Below are 22,405 nucleotides of genomic sequence, written 5' to 3'. Positions count from 1 at the left end.
CAAACTTCTAGCAAAACTGAATTGACCAGAAATCTCTTTAAGATACACAAACCATAGCTTAATTTTGAAACCTATGGTACAAAACTTTTTATTAAGATTATGCTTTACATTTTAACTTTCCAAAATATAGCTCATGTTGAGAAACAATCAATGACAGACTGCCCATCCTCGAGTCTTGTATCCATAAGTTATAACTAGATAGCTTTAGCTTTACAAGTAACATTAGGAACACGGGCATACCTCCAGCTGCTTACTGGCTTCTTCATTTCTCAGAATCAGGGACAACTTAGTGCGCAGACTCCGAAAGTGCATGTCAATCAGCATGTGTGCTCGCTTGGAGGTGACTTCGTTGATAGACTAACAGATTTAAATTAACAATGTTATTATCAAAACTAAGGCCCCAAATGAAATCAAACAAAACACCTCCAAAAAAACTCACCAAAATGACAAGCTGATAATTTTCTGGATCATAGGTGACAGAAAAGGCTCCAACTGCCTTTTTAAAGTCCTTATGTGCCGATTCTTTGGCACACCTAGAAATAAAAAGATCGACTGTTAGGCTAAGATAAATTATTGTTGTTTGAACTGCAAGGTTGGTGGTTTAAGCTCACCAGCTGCTCCCTGGAAATCCTATATAGGGTCACTATGGGTCAGAATCGACTCTATGGCACTTCACAACAACAAATGCATTTTTAATTTGATTTATGCAAAATATGCCATTTCCATTTCAAAGTTTAGCTCCTTTGCTGTATTTTGCTGTATATTGTACATCTCTGAAATAGTCATTCAAGTTTAGCATTTGCTGTTATACAAAAGGGGGAGGAACAATACACTGAAATCCTGCTTTTTTATGTTAGAGAATGTGTATGCATACTTATGTGCCTGCTTATCTCATTTATGGTCTCTCCAAATTCTGAATTTTCAGCAAGTTTATGCTCCTATGGCATTATTCAGAAAAAACATTCTCCTCTAAAGACTCCCTACTTTCTTTTACATATGGTAAGTCATTTGTTTTCTTGAGTACACTGTTAAAAACTGTTTGGGATGGCTTGCAGGTTATAGGATTTGGATTCGTTGTTTCTTTTTTATATAAAGAAAAACTGCTGAGAAATTGGAGAGAAGAAAATGTCCATGAATGAAAGGGCACACATTTCCACATATGCAATCTCTAAAATTCAAATGGCAGGCTTTCTTCTGTGTACTGTGAACTGCAAATTCAATGATCATCTAGAGGACATCATGTCCACATTAAACTGAAAAATAGCCTCTTGACAGAGTCATTCAAACAAAAAAGACTCTTTTCCAAAAAATGTTTCCCACATTTCTCTGGACCAAAGATTATCAAATGGATAAATAACTTCTGCAGCTTTAGCTCTAATTAAGTACTGATCTGAAAATATTTGCTAAAAGGAAAAAAATAATCTAGAGGAATTCTCTTGTCTAGAATTTGATTTGTAACTTACGACAGAACCATCACATTTGCATTATTACTTTAAAAACAGAAACATTCAATGAGCAAGTTAGTTGAGTCAAGTAAGTTTACTCAAGTGCATAAATAACTGAGAAGATCTAAAAAGCTTTCATAGTACAAAATTTACTTTTGCAAATCAAACCATTTTGGCTATGTTGTAGTTGTTAAGTGCCATTGAGTCGGTTCCGACCCATAGCGACCCTGTACAGGGTTTCCAAGGGTGTAAATTTTTACGGGAGTAGAAAGCCTCATCTTTCTCCTGCGGAGTGGCTGGTAGTTTCGAACCGCTGATTCGATGAATAAAAAACTCAATTTGTACAATTTTAACATGCGTCATTTTATCATTTTACATTGCCTGCAAGTTCTCAGCACAGTGTGCACACCAACTTACATCTGTCTTAAGTCTTCTGGCACATCCAGCTTGATCTTATGGAATGTATCCTTTGTGGCAGGTTTGTTGGGATTCACAGATCGCAAACGTTCAATTGTGACAATTTCATTGTAAGTAGCATCACATGCTGCATACTCTATCACATAAAACTGGTAGAAATAAATAAAAGTTACCCCTTATCCTTTGAAAATAAGAATATGCTATTCAGTTATTTTAAAATACACATCTTAGAAAAAATTAAGCTATATTTAATCAGCTGAAACACACTGAACATGTAGAGACAACATTCTAATAAATGCCTCACATTAGGTTAGTACTTGAAAATGGAAGTTGAGACTGAACTGTTGCCAATACCTGAGTCTAGAAAAGGGAGATTATAAGAGAAAATGTTAAATGAGCGTTTTCCTACCTCACCCTTTATCATCCGCACTTTAGCTAGCCACCAACAGCAAGGTTCCTTTTCATTTGCTCTGGAATAAACCTATACAAAAAACCACCACAAAGAAAATTTCATGGTTAATATCTTTTTGAAATCTGAAGACTGCCAGACATTAAATACAATTCATTAAAATGCTCCTAGGCAGATGTGACTTCCCTAAAAAAGTAGCTTTGACCCCTTACAACTTAAGACATAGATCCATCCATAACCGGAAACCACTGAGACTGCCTCCAGTTCCCAAAGACATGTTCCTATTTCTCTGCTCTCCTTCATTACTAATTAGTACTCTGAATGTGAATGATCAAGCAAAGCCGACTGCTCATCAACATAGGCAATGGTGCCCTTGGGTACTTGCCGAGTTAAAGTGTATCTGAGATTTACAAACTAATTTTTGTTTTACTCTAATAAGCAAATAACTGATGGCAAGTTACTGACCCTAGCCAATGGTAGCCTGGTTGCTTGGTCACTGAATGGGCAAGACCCACTGCCCACTCAGTCCACTGACAACACCATCCTGGTATTCCTGTCTTCCAGGGACTGAGAAAGTGACCCTTGGTCACTCTGGTGTCTACTCCATCAAAACGGACAGCTCCAGGGCTAGTAACTCTCTGGGTTGACTGTCCTTCCCTATTCTCCTATCCACTGAAGATTAGTTCTAATCAATCTCTCTGCCCAACCACTGCAAAGTTCACATGTGGTGTGCAGTGTGGAACCTTTTGTGAAGACACTAGCAAATCAAGTCTAACAGGAGGAGGCTTCGACAGTTTGTGGAAAATGATATCAATAGATAATGGAATTTTCCCAAAACCTTTTAAAATATGCCCTTGTATAATACCGTGAAGGAGCTCTGGTAGCGTAGTGGTTACGAATCGGGCTGCGAACCATAAGGTCAGCGGTTCGAAACTACCAGCCGCTCCGCGGGAGAAAGATGAGGCTTTCTACTCCCGTAAGGATTTACACCCTCGGAAACCCTGTACAGGGTCGCTATGGGTCGGAACCGACTCGACGGCACTTAACAACAACAACAACATAATACCGTGAGTAGATACAATGGGATTTAACCAACCTTTCCTGCTTACTTGCCAGGGGAATAACTTTAGTTAACTTTAGGCAACAATCTCTCACTGGTTCCCACTTGTCATGTAGTTTAGTTTGAAAAAGCCCCCTTTATCAATCCATCAAGCACCATGATGAGCACTCCTGATAGAGACCTTTAAGATGCATGTCTGGGAGAATGTAGACTATTGGAAAGTGAAAGGGCCTCAAGAATTATTACAACTTGTTCCCTACTAGAACTCCTTAAGGATCTCTGGGTGCTTAGTGGTTACACATCAGGCTACTAACCTCAAGGTCAGCAGTTTGAAACTACCAGCTGTTCCACAGGAGAAAGATGAGGCTTTCTGCTCCCATAAAGATTTGCAACCTCACAAACCCAATACAGGGCCGCTGTGAGTAGGAACCAACTTCACGGCATCCTACCACCACCAGCCACCAGGATTCCTTGCTCCGAGGGATAAGCATTTCACTGCTAACAACAAGGTTGGTGGTTCAAACCCACCAGTCAGTCCATGGGAGAAAGAAGAGGCAGTCTGCTCTTGTAAATATCGGCAGTTTTGGAAACCCTATAGAGGGTCACTATGAGTCAGGATTAACTTGAGGGTGGTGGGTTTGGGTTTTGGTAGGATCCCTTGCAAAACAAATCCTGGCTCCTTATACCTAATAGGTGGTGAGTACATGTCTGGCAAACCAACCAACCAACAAAAAACCACTGTCATCGAGTTGATTCAGATTCCTAGTGACTCTGTATAAAGGTTCCAAAGCTGTAAGTCTTTACAGGAACAGAAAGCCTCATGTATCCCCTGAGCAGCGGCTGGTGGGTTAGACATCATACATTATTTCAAATCATATTAAGATTGTTTAGTTAAAAGCAAGAAGCCCTGGTGGTGCGGTGGTTAAGTACTTGACTGCTAACTGACAAGCTGGCAGTCTGACACCCCTGTGGGAGAAAGCTGTGGCAGTCTGCATCCGTAAAGATTTACAGCCTCAGAAACCCTGTGGGGCAGTTCTACTCTGTCCTGTATAGGGTCACTGTAAGGCAGAATTGACTCAATGATGACAGGGGGTTCAGCATTTGGTGTTGTGGTTATGTGCCCCTGTACAGGGTTTCCGAAGCTATAAATCTTTATGGGAGCAGAAGGCCTCTGCTCCTGCGTAACAGCTGGTAGTTTCGAACTGCTGACCTTGAGATTAGCAGCCCAATTCGTAACCATTACGCTATCAGAGCTCCTTGGGTTTAGCATTTAGGGGTTAGTCAAAAGTGCATATCCATCTCAGCTCTAATTCTCAAGGTAGTTGAAATGGTGTTAAAAGACGACACTGAAAAAAGGCACAAGCAAATTAAACAGCCCCCACTCCTTCAGTGTTTAGTGACTTTAGAACAGCAGAAACTTACCTCAACTTCATCACTTTCATTTATATCTTTGTTATAACCTACAGGTGGTGGGAATCTCACATCATGGAATGGAATCTGCCTCTCAGGCTGCCAACTGCAAAGAAAAAAACATGTGACTATTTCACAGGCTTGTCATGTGTACCTGCAACTATGACCACACTTCCATGAACTCTTGATGAAGTGTGATCCTTTGATTTTCTAGTTTGAAGCAGCATACATTTTAATGGCAACATAGAGACATGTCCACAAGGTCTACATGCAGCACAGCAGCGTGGAGTTCCATTTAGAAGGTTTCTTTCAACACAACAAAGCAACCATACAATTCTCAAAAAAGTGACTTCCTTCCAAAAATTTGAACCTCAGAGTTCTAATTGTAAGGTCACAATAGAAAAGTTCCTTTGATGTTTAAATTAATTATGTTAGTATCAGTCAGTGTTAGTGACATCAACATACATCAACTTGCAAAATAATTTTAATCACATTCCAATGACCACAGAAATGAATCCTAAATGCCCACAAACTCCCAAGCCAAATGGGGCAGTCAGCACATTAGCAATTTACAACTCACTTTTGCCCCTTAACATTTTAGATCCAACGAGGTGGTCAAGTCTTGCCATAGGCTGCTGATCAGTGTGACGTACCAGAATGCACTGGGCTGCTAGGGTCTTATAAAACCACAGAAACCAAGTGGAGACAGTCTATAACAGTTTGGTAAGTTACCTTTGGCTTTTCTTTTTTATTCTTTCATACAACAAAGATGTAAAATATAAAAGACAAGCTGAGGGATTCAAGGGCTGAGTAGTCACTACTGGGTTCTTTAGGGCTTGTTTTGTCAAGAAACACTGACATCAGTCTTATGTATAATGTCAGTGTTCTGCTAAAGGGCTTTCTTAGCAAAATCTTATTGAGGAAACCGCTGTTTTGTTGCTGTTTTTAAAAGAACAATTCTATGGAGTCCTGGAGGCATACCACTATGGGCTGTTACACATTGGGCTGTTAACCAATGGGTCAGCAGTTCAAGTCCACTAGCCACACCTAAGGAGAAAGATGACACTTATCTTAAGTCTTAAATGTGAAATTTTAATTCTTTATTCAAAACTGTGAAATACATAAGGTAAAAACAAATAATCTAAAGCATTGTGGTATTTGAATAACAAGAGTTTCTTAATGATTGAAAGCAAAGAAAAGGTAAATACAGTCTGAAGTTCTATTACTAAGCAGTCTTGTTTTCAACTGAAGAACAAGCAAACAGGAAACACACAGAGACACTCTAGCACTTTGGTAGGTACCTATCACCTCCTGCGGATATTCTGACTAGACCCAGTGCTTTATCTCAAACATTCTCCATGAACACAAGGACCAACAACTGATATTCTAGTCCCAGGATGACAAAAAGCTTGAAGACAAACTTCTATGCAGATATGGTACAGGAAGATAATTAGGAACTTCAAAGATCAAGTAAATTTAAGTTCACAGTAGAAATCTGAAAACAAAGGAACACAGAACTGATCAATCAGCATACAAACAAGATACATTCTTAAATGCAGAGAGGAAATGAGTGTTTGCTAATACTTTAGATGAAGGGCTATAGGAGACACTAAAAGAGTGGCAAATAAAGAGAACGCTCCCTTTATGGGAAACACAGTGTTTGCCTAGTGATGAGAAAAAGCAAGTAAAAGTATAATTACAAGAAAAAAAAAAAAAAAAAACAGATGACTTTCCAGGTTAACAATGACTTCCTCTTTAGAGATATGATTCCTAGATGCTTAACTGTTGTTTAACAATGGGCACTCAAAACAGCAGAGAGGCAGTTCTGGAACATTTGCCTCAATGCATTCAGAGAAATACATACTCTATAGTCTAGCCAATGTATTTCCATTATTCAGATGTGTACTTTGGTCTGAGACTATTTGTTTAGAGCTGGCAATAAATCCTTTTATCTTTTTCTCCCTATAAGTGTCACCACTTTGTCCTGTTAGTGACTAACAGAATCTGCTAGAAATTAAATTGCAAAATTTATTTTCTAGACAATAAAATAAAAGCCTACATTTAAAATTTTCTTAAAAGGAAGAATTTTTTTTTTGTTCAGTACGTCTGGATCACCTATTATTTTTTCTTTAAAAAAAAAAACAGCTTTACTGAGTTATGATTTGCATGTCATACAATTCATCCATTTTAAATATACAATTCAATGGATTTTCAGTATTTTACAGACATGTAAAACCATCAACATTGTCAATTTTAGAACATTCTCATCACTTCATCCTCCTCTCTCCCCCTCCCCCACCCCCCAGGCCTAAGCAACCACTTCTACTTTCTGTCTGTATATATGGTGACCTGCTTTTAATTCTCTTTGTACATAAAACCCCAAATGTAACTGCCAAACACTCATCAGAATTTAGTGAAATTCTAAGATCATGATCACATCTGTGCTTTGCCAAATGAGTTTATATGTACGAGAGGGCTTCAAAAAGCTCATGGGAAAAAATTCTTTCACAAACTTTCTGAAACCTCCTTTGGGATCTCACATGACTACTATGAAAATAGACTTTTGTAGTACAAAGAAATAATTCAATTAAGCAGTTTGTCTCCCTTAAAAAAAAATGCTAACCTCTATCACTGATGCTTTCTATAGCTAATCTTCCTACACCTTTAAGTGTTTTTATTTTCTTATCTAGCAGAAGAAAGCAGAAAAGATTAGCTAGTGCTATTATTGATTTTAAAAAGCTGAAACTGATTTTTTTTTAAAAAAAGGTAAAACACTATACTTCTAAGAAAAAATCTAGACAACTAAAGCAACTGGTTTTAGACTTAATGTTGGCAAAACTTACATAGATTCTTACTGATACCCACAAATTCCTTCATTTTCATTCTTTAAAAACTACAAATGTACCCATCTAAACTCATGATTAATATAGAAGACTTTGGTTTAAGGACACATACACATATACAGGGACTGAGATACAAGGGTCTTTGGGGTCATAAGCAGAACAGTCATTCCAATGGTTGAGTGCTGAGTTGCTCAGAAACTTCATAGTCAGTAATCTGAAGACCCATTCCCAAAAAACACTCAAATCGAACTTTCATTTTATTCAAAAAAATTAAAGAGTAAAAATAATTAGCATAAAAATTGTAAAGAGGCTGACTATCCAAAGACACATAGCAAGACACTTACTTGTTTTCAAATGCCACTGTTATTGAATCTTCATGAACATCTTTGACAAATGCCTGTAAGAAAACACAGTTAAATTAACTTCTAAGCTTAAAGTTCATTTTAATGTGTTCAGTTAAATCTTACAGAGTTGTCATTTTGTGTTTAAAATGGAATTTCAAATAAAAGCCTGTCATTTTGGGGGGTTCATTGTTTCATTAATCACATCTATGTGGCCACCTGGTGTGGCGCTGTGGGTAAATACACTGGACTCTAAAGTCAGCAGTTCAAGATCGCTAGCCACTCCTTGGAAACCCTATATAGGGTTGCTATGGGTCGGAACCAACTAAACCGCACTTAAAAACAACAACAATGTTGTCACCTACTATGTGCTATGACTAAAGACAGAAAGTATAAAAATCAAAGACAAGACATTAAAGGGGAAAAAGTGCTCCAGAGTTCACCATCTAACACCAGATCAGTAACTGAAACACATTATAATACCTGCGCTAACGGCAAAGCTGGAAGTATACTTTAGCTAGAATTATTGAAAATTAAGAAACCTGTTTTGGTGCCATATGTCAGCCAGTACAGATCTGCTGCACCCTATCTTTCTCTTAATAAAATATTAGAATAGTAAATGATTAAATAAAACCTCAAATCTATGTATATGGAAGAACACTGATTTTTTTTTTTTTAACAACCATATGCTGCAAATACCACTAAAAAGCCCAATTACCAGAGTTTAATTAAATTCTCGATCTCACAGGCACATGGAGAAAAAAAATTGTAAAGTACAGAGGTTTCAATCCTTTAAATCTGACGCAACTGCTAGTAATCTTCAGAAAGGCATTAACAAAAAAGTAATAGCTGACTAATTATCAGCAATTCTTTAATCAGCATGTTGTCTATAATTCTATAAAATTAAATTTTTAGTATGTGCAGAAAAGGAGTTTTTAGACAATTAGGCGATTAGGATAAGGAGGTAAGAAACTCAAGGGGCTTTATATTCTGATTGATTTGAAAATGACCTGTGGTTCCTCCCTTCCCACAGGATTAGGGCGAAGCTACTTCCCTTCATGATTCAAGTCCCCCTCCTGCCCAAACTTCATCTCTCACATCCTTAAGAGTTTGAGATCCAGCCATGCAAAACTACCTGTGCCTTTCCTTGTAGCTCCGGGACCTCTCTGTACATACTGTCCCTCTTTCTATTGTCCACTGATTTTTAGTTGTCAGTTCAACTGTCCCCTCCTGTAGGAAGCCTAAAAGACTAGTACAATTCCTCTCTGCATTCTCATAGCATCATATGCTCATGCATGAAGGTGTTGTTGTAAAGTACCATTCGGTCAGTTCTGACTCACAGTGACCCTGTACAGGGTTTCCAAAGAGCAGCTGGTGAGTCTGAACCACCGATCTTGCAGTTCAAACCAACCTTGCAGTCTAGTGCCACAGCGCCACACCAGGACTCTGGGAGGCTGTTAGGTCTGATTTACAGTTATACTTCAGAGTACCTAATAGAAATTCAGACTCCGTGTTGCAAAGAGTTAAGCACTAGACTACGAGTCAAAAGCTTCGTGTATCAAATCTACCCAGAGGTGTCTTGGAAGAACGGCTTGGTAGTCTGCTTCTTAACGGTCACAGCCTTGAAAACCCTATGAGTGCAGTTGTAGTCTGGGGTTGATGGCTCTCAGAATGGACACAATCGAAACGAACAAGTAGAAACTTAATGAGTAGGTCATTGCTTAAGAGGTTCCTACACCAGTCTTGGGAAAGAAGTATGTGTGATGGGGTGGTATGAATGACCAGGAAAAACAGATTGAAGAAGGTGAGGTCTCTACTGAAATGTAAACGCCAAGGAAAAATTAATCAAAGAGGCAGCAATTCCAGCCCAAAGGAACTGCATGAACAAAGGCAAGAGGACACTGGGAAACAGCTTGGACCCCATGGCCATAGTGGCAACCTTACAGGACAGAGTAGAACAGCCCCATAGGGGCTCTAAGGGCTAACCAGAAAGTGAATACAACCCAAATGTTCATGGACAGATGAGTGGATAAACAAAATGCAATTTATACATACAATGGAAATTTGTTGTTGTTAAGTGTCATGGAGTATGTTCTGACTCATATAGAAACCCTATATAGGGTTTCTAAGGAGCGGCTGGTGAGTTTGAACCACCAGCCTTGTGGTCCAGTGCCTATCCTACAGGGTCACATTACTCAGCCATAAAAAGAAGTACCAGCCACTCCACAAGAGTAAAGATTCCATGTAGGGTCCTGGGAGTTGGAACGGACTCAATGACAGGGGGTTGGTTGGTTGGATGGTTTTCTAAGAAAAAACAATGATAGCTGAGACCCAGTCCTAAAAAAATTTATATGAAAGCTACTTAAACTAAGACCCCCAAATCCTATAATTAAGCTCACTCATTGCTGTTCATGTGATTGCAACTCATTGCAACCCTCTAGGACAGAATAGAACTGCCCCACAGTGTTTCCAAGGCTGTCATCTTTATGGAAGTCTCCCATGAAGCAACTAGTGGGCTCGAACCACTCAGTTTCGTTAGTAACCAAGCACTTTAGATAATTATGCTGAAATGAACAAAAATAACGCTATACTAAAAGAAGTTTCCCTGTGAGATCTAGGTGGACTATAATGACATCCAGGTGTTAAGGTACACTCAAGATGGCTCATGCTATATCAAGCTGAGTTAAATTATTACTTTGAAGTTAAGCATGTGTATATACTTGTATCTTTAGTTGCTGGTTTAAAGGGGGGGGAATCTACATTTTTTTTCCTATCCTTTTAATCTTGTTGTTGTTAAGTGCCGTCGAGTCGGTTCCGACCCATAGCGACCCTGTACAGGGTTTCCGAGGGTGTAAATCCTTACGGGAGTAGAAAGCCTCATCTTTCTCCCGTGGAGCGGCTGGTAGTTTCGAACCGCTGACCTTAAGGTTCGCAGCCCGATTCGTAACCACTACGCTACCAGAGCTCCTTTTAATCTTGTAGTGCTTACGAATCGGGCTGCTAACCTCAGGGTCAGCAGTTCGAAACTACCAGCTATTCTGTGGGAGAAAGATGAGGCTTTCTGCTCCTGTAAAGATTTACAGCCTTGGAAACCCTATACAGGGTCACTATGAGTCGGAACCGACTCCACATCACATAAAAACAATAACATACTTAAATGGGACAGAGGTGACTTTAAACACAATCACTGGACTGTGAACCACAAGGTCCGTGGTTCAAGCCTTCCAGCCACTCTGCAGGAGAAAGATGAGGCTTTCTGCTCCCTGGAACATTAAAAAGCCTCGGAAATCCTATGTTGTTGTTAAGCGCCATCAAGTCAGTTCTGACTCATTGCAAGCCTGTATAGGGTTTCTGAGGAGCAGCTGGTGGGTTTGAACAGTCAGCCTTGTGGTTCTCAGCCCTGTGATGAGCCTACAATGCCATATGTGAGTTAGAATTGACTCGACAATACTTAACTGAGGAACATTTTCTACAGCATATGTTGAGGAACCAAACTCAATGGCACTTAGCAACAACAAATGATACTTTAGAAAACAGAAATCTTAAGGACATATCGTCACTCTTAGACTCTTACTTTTATAAACTATGACCCAAATATTGAGGGGAAAATGGGCATACACCTTCTCTTCAGTATTTTTTCCTTGTCTTTGTCTTTACATGACGGTTAATAGATACTCTGCTTTTGGAGGGTAGGATCAGATTAGCAATTAAAATTAAGACTATTATTGGGAGGTGATCTCTATTAACCAAGAAGGGTCATTACTCCCATGGTCAAATTTGTCTAAAGTTTTCTAATGCTTGCACAGTTTGGAAGTTGTTATCATTAGTCCCTTACTATATGTTACATCTACTCATTTATCAAGTATCTCACTATCTGACATTTCACGTTTACATAGTTTAAAAACCTATTTTGTATATTGATGATGCACATCAGAGAGCAATCAATGAACACTGAAGTCCTTGATGGTGTTGCTGACCTGTGTACCTCATGTGCATGTATATAGAAAGGAAGCTACTATTTCACCCCCTGGGAACGAGTGCGGGGTGGGGGTGGGGGGGAAGGGTGTCACCCTGAGCTGCTTGGGTGTTAGGTAGAGTGGATGGGGTGTGCCCAGTGGGTCCTAGGTGCTCACAGGAGGCTCATCAGGCTGGGGCAGTAGCAGTCAGTATTCTACAAGTGGGCCACCCTCAGGGCTGGGAAGGAAGCTGTGTGTCCCACGGGGCAATGGAGCCTAGAGCCATGGGATTCCACATCAGCTGACCAGTACTTGTGCAGCCTTATGTTTCCTTAATCCACCATCAAGGGTGGGCACAGGTGAGCATGGAACAGGCTACCTGGGTGGGGCTGGGGTTAGTGGGTGAGTGACCAGTGATAGTTCCAGTACAAGGTCCAGGGCAGGCTGGGTCTGCCCATCACAACCTCAGTGGAAGCTCTAGATGATCTAGTCTCATGGGGATATGGGACACAGGTGGGCAAGGCCACCCACTGAGAGCTGGAATACTCAGGCAAGGGGGCTCCAGGCAGCAGTGTTCAACCCTCTATGGCACCAAGGCCCTCCCGCCCAGGGATAGGGAGCCACCTAATCCCAAGAAAGCCACCAAAGGCATGGGGGGTCATTGAAAGGATGAACTGGGGCCACCCAGTCTAAAAAGAGTGTAGGCAGGAGGGGAAGCAGGGATGGGGAGGTGGAAGTGGCAATGGGAGCTGAGCTCGGATGAGGGGATATGGGGGAGAGAGAGGTGGTAGTAGTAGCAGGTGACCTCATCAGGGGCCTGGTGTGATGTTCACGGTACAGATGTGGTCATTGTGCATGTTCCCATAACAACCTGGTCTTTGGAACCTAACCATGTCACTAAGTTTATATAAAAAATGTTAAAGTCTCCTAGTCCACAAAACAGCACCTTGTTACAGTTGGGGAAGAACTGTCTTTGCTAAATTGGGCATCTTTCTAATATGGCTGCCATTGTTTAAATGGGGCTGTCCACCATGGTAGTCATGGTTCTTACATGGCTATTTCCATTTCAATGAACTAAAAGTAAAGCAAATACAAAATCAGTCCTGCAATCTCACTTGCCCCATTCCAAGTTCTCAAGATTCCAACAGAGAGTACTGATTTAAAGCACTTAAAAATAAAGAGAGGATGGAGCTCAGAACCACCCTAAAAACATTCTCAGAGTCAGTCTCATTGCTCACTGCTATATTTTTACTTATTTTTCTCTTTGTCACAAGCAGTGATTGTCCAGTTTAATCAGACTCATTCACTACATTAGCAATTTCCTAAAATCAAACATTCCTTCAAAGGAGAAGACCTGTAACAGTTGGAACTCTTCAGAAAACTCTTTCACAGGCTCCAAAAGCAAGTTTGGATTTGCATGTCAGAAATGGTTTGAGTAAACAACACAGCCTACCAGGGTCACTGCTTTCAGTTATTGAGGCTTATGTGTACATGGATATTGGCATGATTGTTTCAAAATCACTCACTTTGAGCCACAGACTGAATTTTGACTGAAGACAGAAGAATACACAGAACACCTTCTTGCTGCTGCTTTAATAAGTGGAACAGAAGAAATGGCTGAGGAAAGCTCCATAGGTGTGCACTCACATCAAGGATACATGCCTTCTGTGAGTCCCACAGCCTTCTTTCTACCAAAGGGTCGCATCCAGCAAGGTTTCCACCTTACTACTTCTCCTCACATTTTCTCCAGTAACCCTTATACGGTCCTGCCCCTCCGTTACCCAACATTCTTAACCTGCTCTCTGGTCACCTGCAGAGCACCAGCAACTTAGGACACTCAGTTTTGCTGTGGTCCCAGACACTTTCAGCAGAGTTGGTGTTTGGGGAGAAAATACGTGAAAGAGATTCTTGAGAGCTTTTTAAACGGTTGCATTAAATGCTGCACTGTATAGGAGGAGTGCTAACTGTATAAGAGGGTCTAACAGGTGTCAATAAGCTTCAGGGTGAAAACCTTTGCTGCAAATCAGACAAGGACTCAAAATCTTCACTCTACCACCTAGGACCTGAAGCCCAATCTCCGATCCCTTGTCTACCTGCTGTAAGGAACGGATATAAAAATTAGACCATCCTTCCTGGTTGTTGGGAGTAATAAAATGGCACACATCTCTAGTGCCTAGCAGAGTCCCTGGTTTGCACAAACAGTTAATGCATTCAGCTGCTAACCAAAAAGTTAGAGATTCAAGTCCACTCTGATATGACTTAGTAAAGTCTGTTGATCTACTTTTGAAAGCCCAGCTATTGAAAACCCTATGGAGCATATTTGTACTCTGACATGCATAGGGTCACCATGAATTGGAGTGGATTTGACAGTACTTGTATTTTATTTTTCCTGCCTAGCACAATGCCTGGCACAGAGCTGGCACTAACTAAATGAGCACTAGGTGGAGAAGGGCACATTTTATAAGACATGTAGAACCAATGATGTACTTGTATTGAGGAAAGTTATATTCAGAACAAAAGGACTCTCCACCCCCAAAAAAATAAATTAAAAATTGAGTAATAAAGAAAACACATACTTGCACAAAGATTAAGTGCTGTCAAATCGGTTCTGACTCATAGAGACTCTGTACAGCGTTTCTAAATGATTATTTAGATTTTCAGAAGGAAAAAAAAATGTGGTAAACAATCTCTATGGTCTGAGAACAGTGATAAAAGGGCAATTAAAAACAAGCAGGTTCCCTGTTGGGAGTAGGGGAAAATAAACAGGAAAACAAAAAAATGCATTGTATCCTCAACTTAATGGTAGCTAGACCAAAGAAGCCATCACAAAATCATACTTACCCAAGTACATAATGACCAGAGCTAACCAATTCAAACAAGATATTTTAAAAATTGGACTGATGAAAGCAAAACAGGAAGCCCATCTTATTTGAGTAGTCTTCCCCATACATGACACTCAATGTAAAAGATCTCACAATTATGAGCCTCTGGTCATGAGAGAGCTTCTTGACTTCCAAACATTTCAATGTAAGCACCTAACCACCACTGAACACAACTACTGCTCGGCCACTCACAAGAGACCATGCATGTAGTGCAACCATCACGCTCACCAGAGAAAATGGAGTGCACTGGGAAATATCCCTCAGATAGGGAACCTGCAGGAGACAAAGGACAGGGACATACGAAATGTGACAGCCAAAGACAGCAGCCCAAAGCTTCCCCTATAAAATAAGTCACCCTTTGTATGTAGGCACTGACGGGTATTCCTGGACATGAGTTGTAGCTGGAAGTCAGCGCACTATACTGATGAGGTTACTTGTACTTTTCCATTCATTCATTCTCTTAAAATGCTGATTTGAATCTTATTTGTATTGCATTTCATATATCCCCATCCTGTATCGTTAGCAGATTTTCTTTATGAGAGTACTACACCATGATATACATTTTCTCTAGTGAGAATCAGTATAGCACAACACTTGACTTAGGACTCCTGGTGTAGCACTGTAAGATAAGCACTGGACACCAAAGTCGATTTGAACTGCAAGATGGTGGTTCAAATGTGATCCTCAGAAGCCCTATACAGGTTCACTATGAGTCGGAACCAACTTGAAGGCACTTCACAACAACACAACACTTGATTTGATCGTTAGTTACACATCACAGACATCTACAACTCTTTCTGGCATGCCTTGACCCAAATCAATGCAGGTACAGAGAAAAAAAGTATTCAATGAGTCATTTATTTTCCTTATGTGCATGTAGTTTAACTTTTGAGAGCTTCAGTTCTTAGGAGCTCCCCAAAACAATGAAAGCTAACTTGATGGCACAAAGATTTCTAGCTGTATTTTTCCTTTTAGGTCATCATATGAAAAATTAGAGTAGAATATCAAATTGTACAAGTTAATTAAAAGTGAAAACCAGGAAATTGATAAACTGAATATTTTATTATTTCTTTGCATCTAGTGAAAAAAAAAATGGTTAACATAACCTCCAACTGCAGTTATAGAAGGCTAAGGCAGCATTAAGTGAATATAAAAGGCCACAATGAAATTTCAAGATCAGTAGAAAATCAAATCCAATTCATTTCTTTGAGTAAATTTCATCATTTCAGGAAGTCAGACGATCTGATTTTAAATCCCACATCTGACCCTTAGAAGTTTAGTGACACTAGTCATTCACCTAACTTCTCTGCACACCAACGTCCTCATCTAGAAACTGTGACTACAACAGTCCCTTAGGACTGTGAGGGAGGATCCTAGATGAACAGAGGTAAAGCACTCAGCATCTGCTAATCATGATGCCAGTCATGACAAGAAGCATATTCCCACTGTGAGCAGGAATCAGGCACTCACTCAATTCTTGTACCTCTGAGTTCTACATTCAGTTAATAATTGGGAGGTTATCAGAACACTCAGAAAGACTTGAATATGGAGATGAAAAGTACACAGCACAAAACGTGAATAAAAACAATGCTTCCCCAAAGATAGTCAATACGAAAAATGTTACCTAGATAAGAAGAAAAATGCAGTTGAACTGAAAAATCCACTTTCCTGAGGACAAAACTCAGAACAGCACCTGTATGCAAAGTTGGCTCCAGGGACTTCAGAGAAAACATGAATAGTTCCTTATATGTCTATTTGTAGTAAAATAGTGATTGTTAGGCTGTGTCGTCAAAATGACATTTTAGGCAATCAATGTCTTCTTTAAAAATTTTTTTTTTGATTGCTCATTTGATCATATTTAGTGGCTGGCTACTACAATAATACTACTCACCAAATGAAAGTCTCTCTCCTCAGATACAAAACCTTAAAATTTAAGAAATACTAAAGTATTCATTTAACAATAAAAACACAATCAAGCATAATTTCAGCATATTACAAGGAATCAGGTATCAGTCACTACTTTTTCAGAAAAATAATAGCTCTGCATCTTATGCTTCCATGATTGATAAATCTTTAGTACTGTTCTAATTAATATATATACCCAGTTATCGAGACGGATTGGCAAAGTGTTAGTGTCAATGGGCTCAAGAGTGACAATAATTGTGAGGTTGGCCCAGGACTGGGCACTTTTTCATTCTGTTGTGCATAGGGTGGCTATGAGTCGGTACCGACTCGATGGCACCTAACAACAACATCTTAAGATATGTCAATGCTTCATACTGGAGTGAAGCACATTTTACCTCTAAAATGGAGTTAATTCATTACCATTCTCAACACATCAAATCTCTCTGTCCAAAGAAAATGACACTATTTGGGGCAGATGTCCTTAGAATAAAGACCTTATTTCAACATTATTCACTTAGAAAATGCTTTAAAGATTTTGTGAGGCATATTTCAAAGTGCCTCATGTCTTAAATAATTCACGGCTCTGTAAGTGGTACATGTGACTGACTCAGTCAAAGAAATAGCCAAGCATAAAAGTAGTGGCTCTGATAATCACTAATCTAACTTTCACATTTTTTAAAAGAATAGCAGAGGAAAAGTAGAAATGAGTCGCTACAACCTTAGGGTCTAGTTTTCATGGTTCTGTTAATGCTAAATCCTGAGCATGGACAGTTTTCTAGATAAAGGATGAAACTCACCAGCATATATACTCTATGGGGTTTATTTTGCAAACTTGGAGCATGTGTTCAGAAGATGGAGAACTGTCCTTTGCAACATGGTGGCTCTGGTAGGCAAATCAAAGTCTGTGTTCAATTACACCAAAGCCATTTGATTTGTTTAGATTTTTTAATGGTGTTTTTTTTTTTTTTTTTCAATTCGATGAACCAGCTTCCCTCCTACCTTTTTTCACCCATAAATGCAACACACTTCTTTACAGTAATTCATTTTTGAGCGGTGTTATTTCGTATCTTTCCCATCCGTCCCACCAGACATGACAAGCAGCAGTTCAGTTTACTTTTGCTCTACTTTTATAACTCACAGCAATATTATGAGTGACAGAAACATTTCAACATTTTTCACAATAGAAATGAATTTTCCCCCCACCAATACACATCAGTTGAGATTTTTAAAAAGAGTTATATTCCTAATCTGTCCTTAAATCAAATGTGTACTTAAAGTTGGAACAGTTAGGTCTGGTGTTAGTAGTCAGTATACCTAAGGGGGGAAAAATATTAAGAAAATCAAAACAGCTCCTGTTTGTAATTTATGAACCACTGAATGTACCTCCAACTCTTAATATTATAAGGCTTTCTGGGGGTTGGTTCCTTGTATGTAAGTAGATCTTCATAACCCGGTGACTGCCTATAAATACAACAGCAATGTCTCTGCACACATTTGCTCAAGTTTCATTTTTCCTCTCAATGATCTAAGGGACAATCCAATCTTTTTTGATTCACCTTCAAATTAAACTACTTGGTTAAAAAACAAAAACAGTAAAAGGAGACTTAATGGCAAGGATAGAGAGCATTTCTCATGATCCAGTCAGTTTGCATGCAAAACCATTGGAGCAAATCATGTGTTGCTGGAAGAGAACAATAAATCCTTCAAGACCAGGATGTGTTACTTGCCCTCTATGGCTTGCAAATGTCCCTAAAAGACTTAGGAGTGGTGTCCAATAGAAGCTGGTATTACAGATCAATTAAAATACTGCTCTATCATTAGCCCCTGCTCAGATGTATTAGTTAGGTCCACACGCACAGTAACCAAAACTACAAATCTAGGGACTTAGAACTAGTCCACACAAACCATCAGAAATTATGGATCACTGCAATCAATGCATCAAAAATTCGATACTGGTGAGAATGTGAAGAATAGAAATGCTGGGTTAATTTTCACCTCCTTGTACAACACAAAATTTTCTTGTTCTTACTGGGACAGTTTACATCCCTGAGTCATTATGAACCAAACTGATCCCCCCATTTTCCATATAATAAGTGAAGGAGTGAAACCCACGGTTTCCTTTCTTCTAGTCAAACATGCCCATTGGAAACGTTAGTTATCCTCTAATAAATATTGTGAGAACTGTGTAGGACAATGGCCATAGCAGTCTTCCATGCTTTCTTCCATGTGCACCTTCAATTGACAAAATACTGTCGGAAGGTGGGCTCTTATGGAAGTCACACATTCAAAAAGGAATGAAAACGTGTAATTACTCTAGTAAAGGGCGAGTAACAAATGCACTATTGATCCATCGAAATTTTAGTTTTCATTCTACTTTGTCCAATGCAAGGAATTCGATGCTCTACAATGCGACTTCGAAAAGCAAAGCCCATACTCAAAATCACGAGAGCTTTAGTCAAAGCCCCACCACATGGTCCTCTACAACATCACACAGGCAAAGTGCAGATCTGCAAAGACCCAGGCTAGGAGCAAAGAACAAATATTTCCAAATACTTCGTTCTTAAAATTCCTTAGTAATAATACACTTGCAATTCGTTTTCTGAAGTTACGTGGCATATATTCCGGACTTTGGGGGAGTTAAAAAAAAAAAAATGTGAAGGGAGTAGCAGAGTTGCTCATGGTTTCTCAGCCACTGCATTACTGAATTTGCCGATATTAAAAAATAAATAAATAAATTTTTTTTTTTTTTTTTAAAGAGGGGGAGAACGAAGCTGAACGCGATCACCAACTTCTCCAGTGCACTGATCGCCCAGCTTTTGCGAAGGTTTTTCTTGAACTTTGGAGTGTCTTCTAAAAAGGGCACAAAGAGAGACCCCCTCGAGCCCAGTTGCCATTGTGATGTGGTCCGGAGGACGGCTGGGTTCTAAACACCTCGCCTGGAACGGAGGCTCTCTAAAGTCCCCCAATTCTGGCCGCGAAGAGCGACGCCAGAGGGAACCTGCCAGGCCAGGGGGCCGGTCGGGCGGCGCCCCGCTCCTTAGCAGCTGCCCCTGCAGCAGGCCGGAGCCCGCAGGCAACAGCGGCCCTTCCCGCCGCTCTACCTGCGCCGCCCTCGCTCTTCCGGACGAGACGGGCCTGCCGCGCGGTGCCCCATCGGGCCGAGTCCCCTCCCACCGGCGCCGGGCCTCCCGGGGGGTGCCCGAAGGCCCGGCGCGTTCCTTCTCTACTCTGTTCGGAGGGCAGGCCGGCCCAGGCCCAGGCCTGCGTCCCACCGAGGCCGCAAAGAAAGGGAGGGTCGGAAGGGCGGCGACGGGCCTGCCCAGAGCCAGTACCTTGTAGAAAGCGCCATTGGAGCCCCGCACCTCCACCACCAGCTCCTCCATCTTCTCGCCGCCCCTGCTCGAGCCGGGAGCCCGCCCCCGGGAGGTGGGCTGCAGGCGCTCGAGGCCCAGCCGCCGCCGCCGCTGCGCTCCCGCACGCCCCCCGGCAGCGGCGCCGCCTTCACCAACACCGCCCGCGCTCGCCGTCAGCTCACCGCCCGCTCTGAGGCGGCCCCTCACCGGAAGTGAAACCGAAACGGAGCCTAGCGCCTGACTGAGGCCAAGCGGTGAACGCCGGGCCCACTCCGCGTGTAAACAGTGGAGCCGCGTCACGTGGCTCACGCCACCCCTCCCCCGCGGGCTCGGCCCCCTCGGCCCCGCCCTTTCCCTCAGCGCGGACTCAAAGCGCGCGCATGCGTACTGAGGGTGGAGAGAGCAGTAGAGGCGCCAGGCCCGACGTCCAGCGCGCGGGCTTGGCGTGCGTGGGGGAGGGCAGAGCGCGGGAAGGCGGGAAGGGCGGCGACGGGTTACTTTGCTAGGCCTGGAGAGACTGGGTCGCCTATTTCTGAGAATGGATGAGCGGAGGCGTGGGAAAGGGACCCCCTTAGTGATCTGAGGCCGGGCTGCCAGGGATAGGAAGTGGTGGTTTATTTATTTATTTATTTATTTATTTATTTATTTATTTATTTATTTATTTATTTATTTATTTATTTATTTATTTATTTATTTATTTATTTAAATTGGCGCAGAGGCTTATTGAATAGGAGGTGAAGTGGGAGAGAAGAATAAAAGTGAATTTGATTGGAGGAGACTTTGGAACAGTGGCAACTCTTGTAACCTTAGAGGCACACAGGCATCCCATTCCACCCCCCATGCCATTCTCTGCAGAGCAGGAGAGGCAAGGGATCTTGTTGGGACTTCTGGTCTACATGTTCCCTTCCCCTTACTTAACATGTAGTGTGCTTTGGAGTCGGTTCTGACTCAGCGACCCTGCACAGGGTTTCTGAGGCTGCCAATCTTTATGGGAGCAGAAAGCCTCATATTTCTCCCGCAGAACAGCTGGTAGTCTCGAACTGCAGACTTTGCGGTGAGTGCCTGGTAATTGTTAAGTGTCATCGAGTGGGTTCTGACTCATAGTGACCCTGTATAGGGTTTCCGAGGAGCGGCTAGCGCCGGCTTATCCTACAGGATCATATCAGGACTCTTTAGTTGTTGTTAGATGCCATCCAGTTGGCCCTTTGTATAACAGAACGGAACACTGCCAGGTCCTGCACCTTCCTTGTATTCATTACAGTGTTTGAGCCCATGTTGTAGCCACTGTCCATCCATCTCACTGAGCATCTCCCCTCCCTTGTGGTGCTGTAGGATAAGCACAGCTGACCCCCAAGGTCAGCGGTTCAAACCCACCAATTGCTCTTGAAAATAAAAGATGAGGGTGTCTGCTCCCGTAAAGATTTACAAGGCTGCAAACCCTACATAGGGCCACTATGAGTAGGCATCAACTCAATAGCAGGGGCTCCACTTTACCAAGCATGGTGTCCTTCTCCAGGGATTACTGAACCAACCATAGTGTCCTTCTCTGGGTGGTCTCTCCTGATAACATGTCCCAGGTACACGAGAAGAACTCTTGCCACCCTCACTTCTAAGGACCAAACAGAATTGTTCATTTCTTCTGGCAGTCCATGGTATAGTCAACACTCATAGCCAATAGCATAACTCAAAGGCATCAATTCTTGTGCCGGCCATGTGCCAAAGGAGTCCTGATGGCACAATTAACCACTCGACTGCTAACCAAAAGGTTGACACTTCAGAGTCACTTGAGGTTCAACTTTTTGGGAGAAAGACCTAGTGGTCTGTTCCCATAAAGATTGTTGTTGTTATTGTTAGGTGCCATCGAGTCGATACTGACCCATATCGACCTTATGCACAGCAGAAGAAAACACTGCCCGATCCTGGGCCAACCTCACTACTGTTGCCATGATGCTGGAACTTGGCTATTCCATCTTGTGGTGGGACATCCTCTTTTTCTCTCACCCTCCACCTTACCAAACATAATATCCTGGTCCCTCCTGACAACATGTCTGAAGTATGAGAGATGAAGTTTGGCCATCTTGGCCTCCAAGGAGCACTCGGGCTGCGCTTCTTCCAACACAGATCTGTTGGAACTGTTGGCAGCCCGTGGCACTTTGAACATTCTCCTCCAACACCATAACTCAAAAGCATCAATTCTTCTACGTTCTTCCTTATTCACTGTCCAGCTTTTGCATGCATATGAGGCGATTGAAAATACCATGGCTTGAGTCAAGTGCATCCTTAGTCCTCAAGCTGACATCTTTGCTCTTCAACACTTTAAAAAGTTCCTGTGCAGCAGATTTGCTTAATGCAATACGTCGTTTGATTTCTTGACTGCTGCTTCC

General features: G+C 41.5%; 1 protein-coding gene across 2 annotated transcripts in view; it reads right to left on the bottom strand.

The window, feature by feature from the left end:
* Positions 1–20,127, bottom strand: part of FMR1 (fragile X mental retardation 1) — a 39,317-nt gene extending 19,190 nt beyond the window's left edge. For both annotated transcript variants that reach the window (XM_006869720.1, XM_006869719.1), the window contains exons 1-7: positions 20,001–20,127; positions 7,929–7,981; positions 4,754–4,847; positions 2,272–2,343; positions 1,863–2,011; positions 440–533; positions 241–357 (exon numbers count right to left, since the gene is read on the bottom strand). In XM_006869720.1, the coding sequence (XP_006869782.1) occupies positions 241–357; positions 440–533; positions 1,863–2,011; positions 2,272–2,343; positions 4,754–4,847; positions 7,929–7,981; positions 20,001–20,051 (630 nt within the window). In that variant the 5' untranslated portion in view covers positions 20,052–20,127. The remainder of the gene's footprint in view (positions 1–240; positions 358–439; positions 534–1,862; positions 2,012–2,271; positions 2,344–4,753; positions 4,848–7,928; positions 7,982–20,000) is intronic.
* Positions 20,128–22,405: the final 2,278 nt, after the last annotated feature.

This window comes from Chrysochloris asiatica, unplaced genomic scaffold, assembly GCF_000296735.1.
Source record: "Chrysochloris asiatica unplaced genomic scaffold, ChrAsi1.0 scaffold00134, whole genome shotgun sequence".
In the NCBI taxonomy this organism is placed as follows: domain Eukaryota; kingdom Metazoa; phylum Chordata; class Mammalia; order Afrosoricida; family Chrysochloridae; genus Chrysochloris; species Chrysochloris asiatica.
This window is presented reverse-complemented; position numbering and strand designations above follow the sequence as displayed.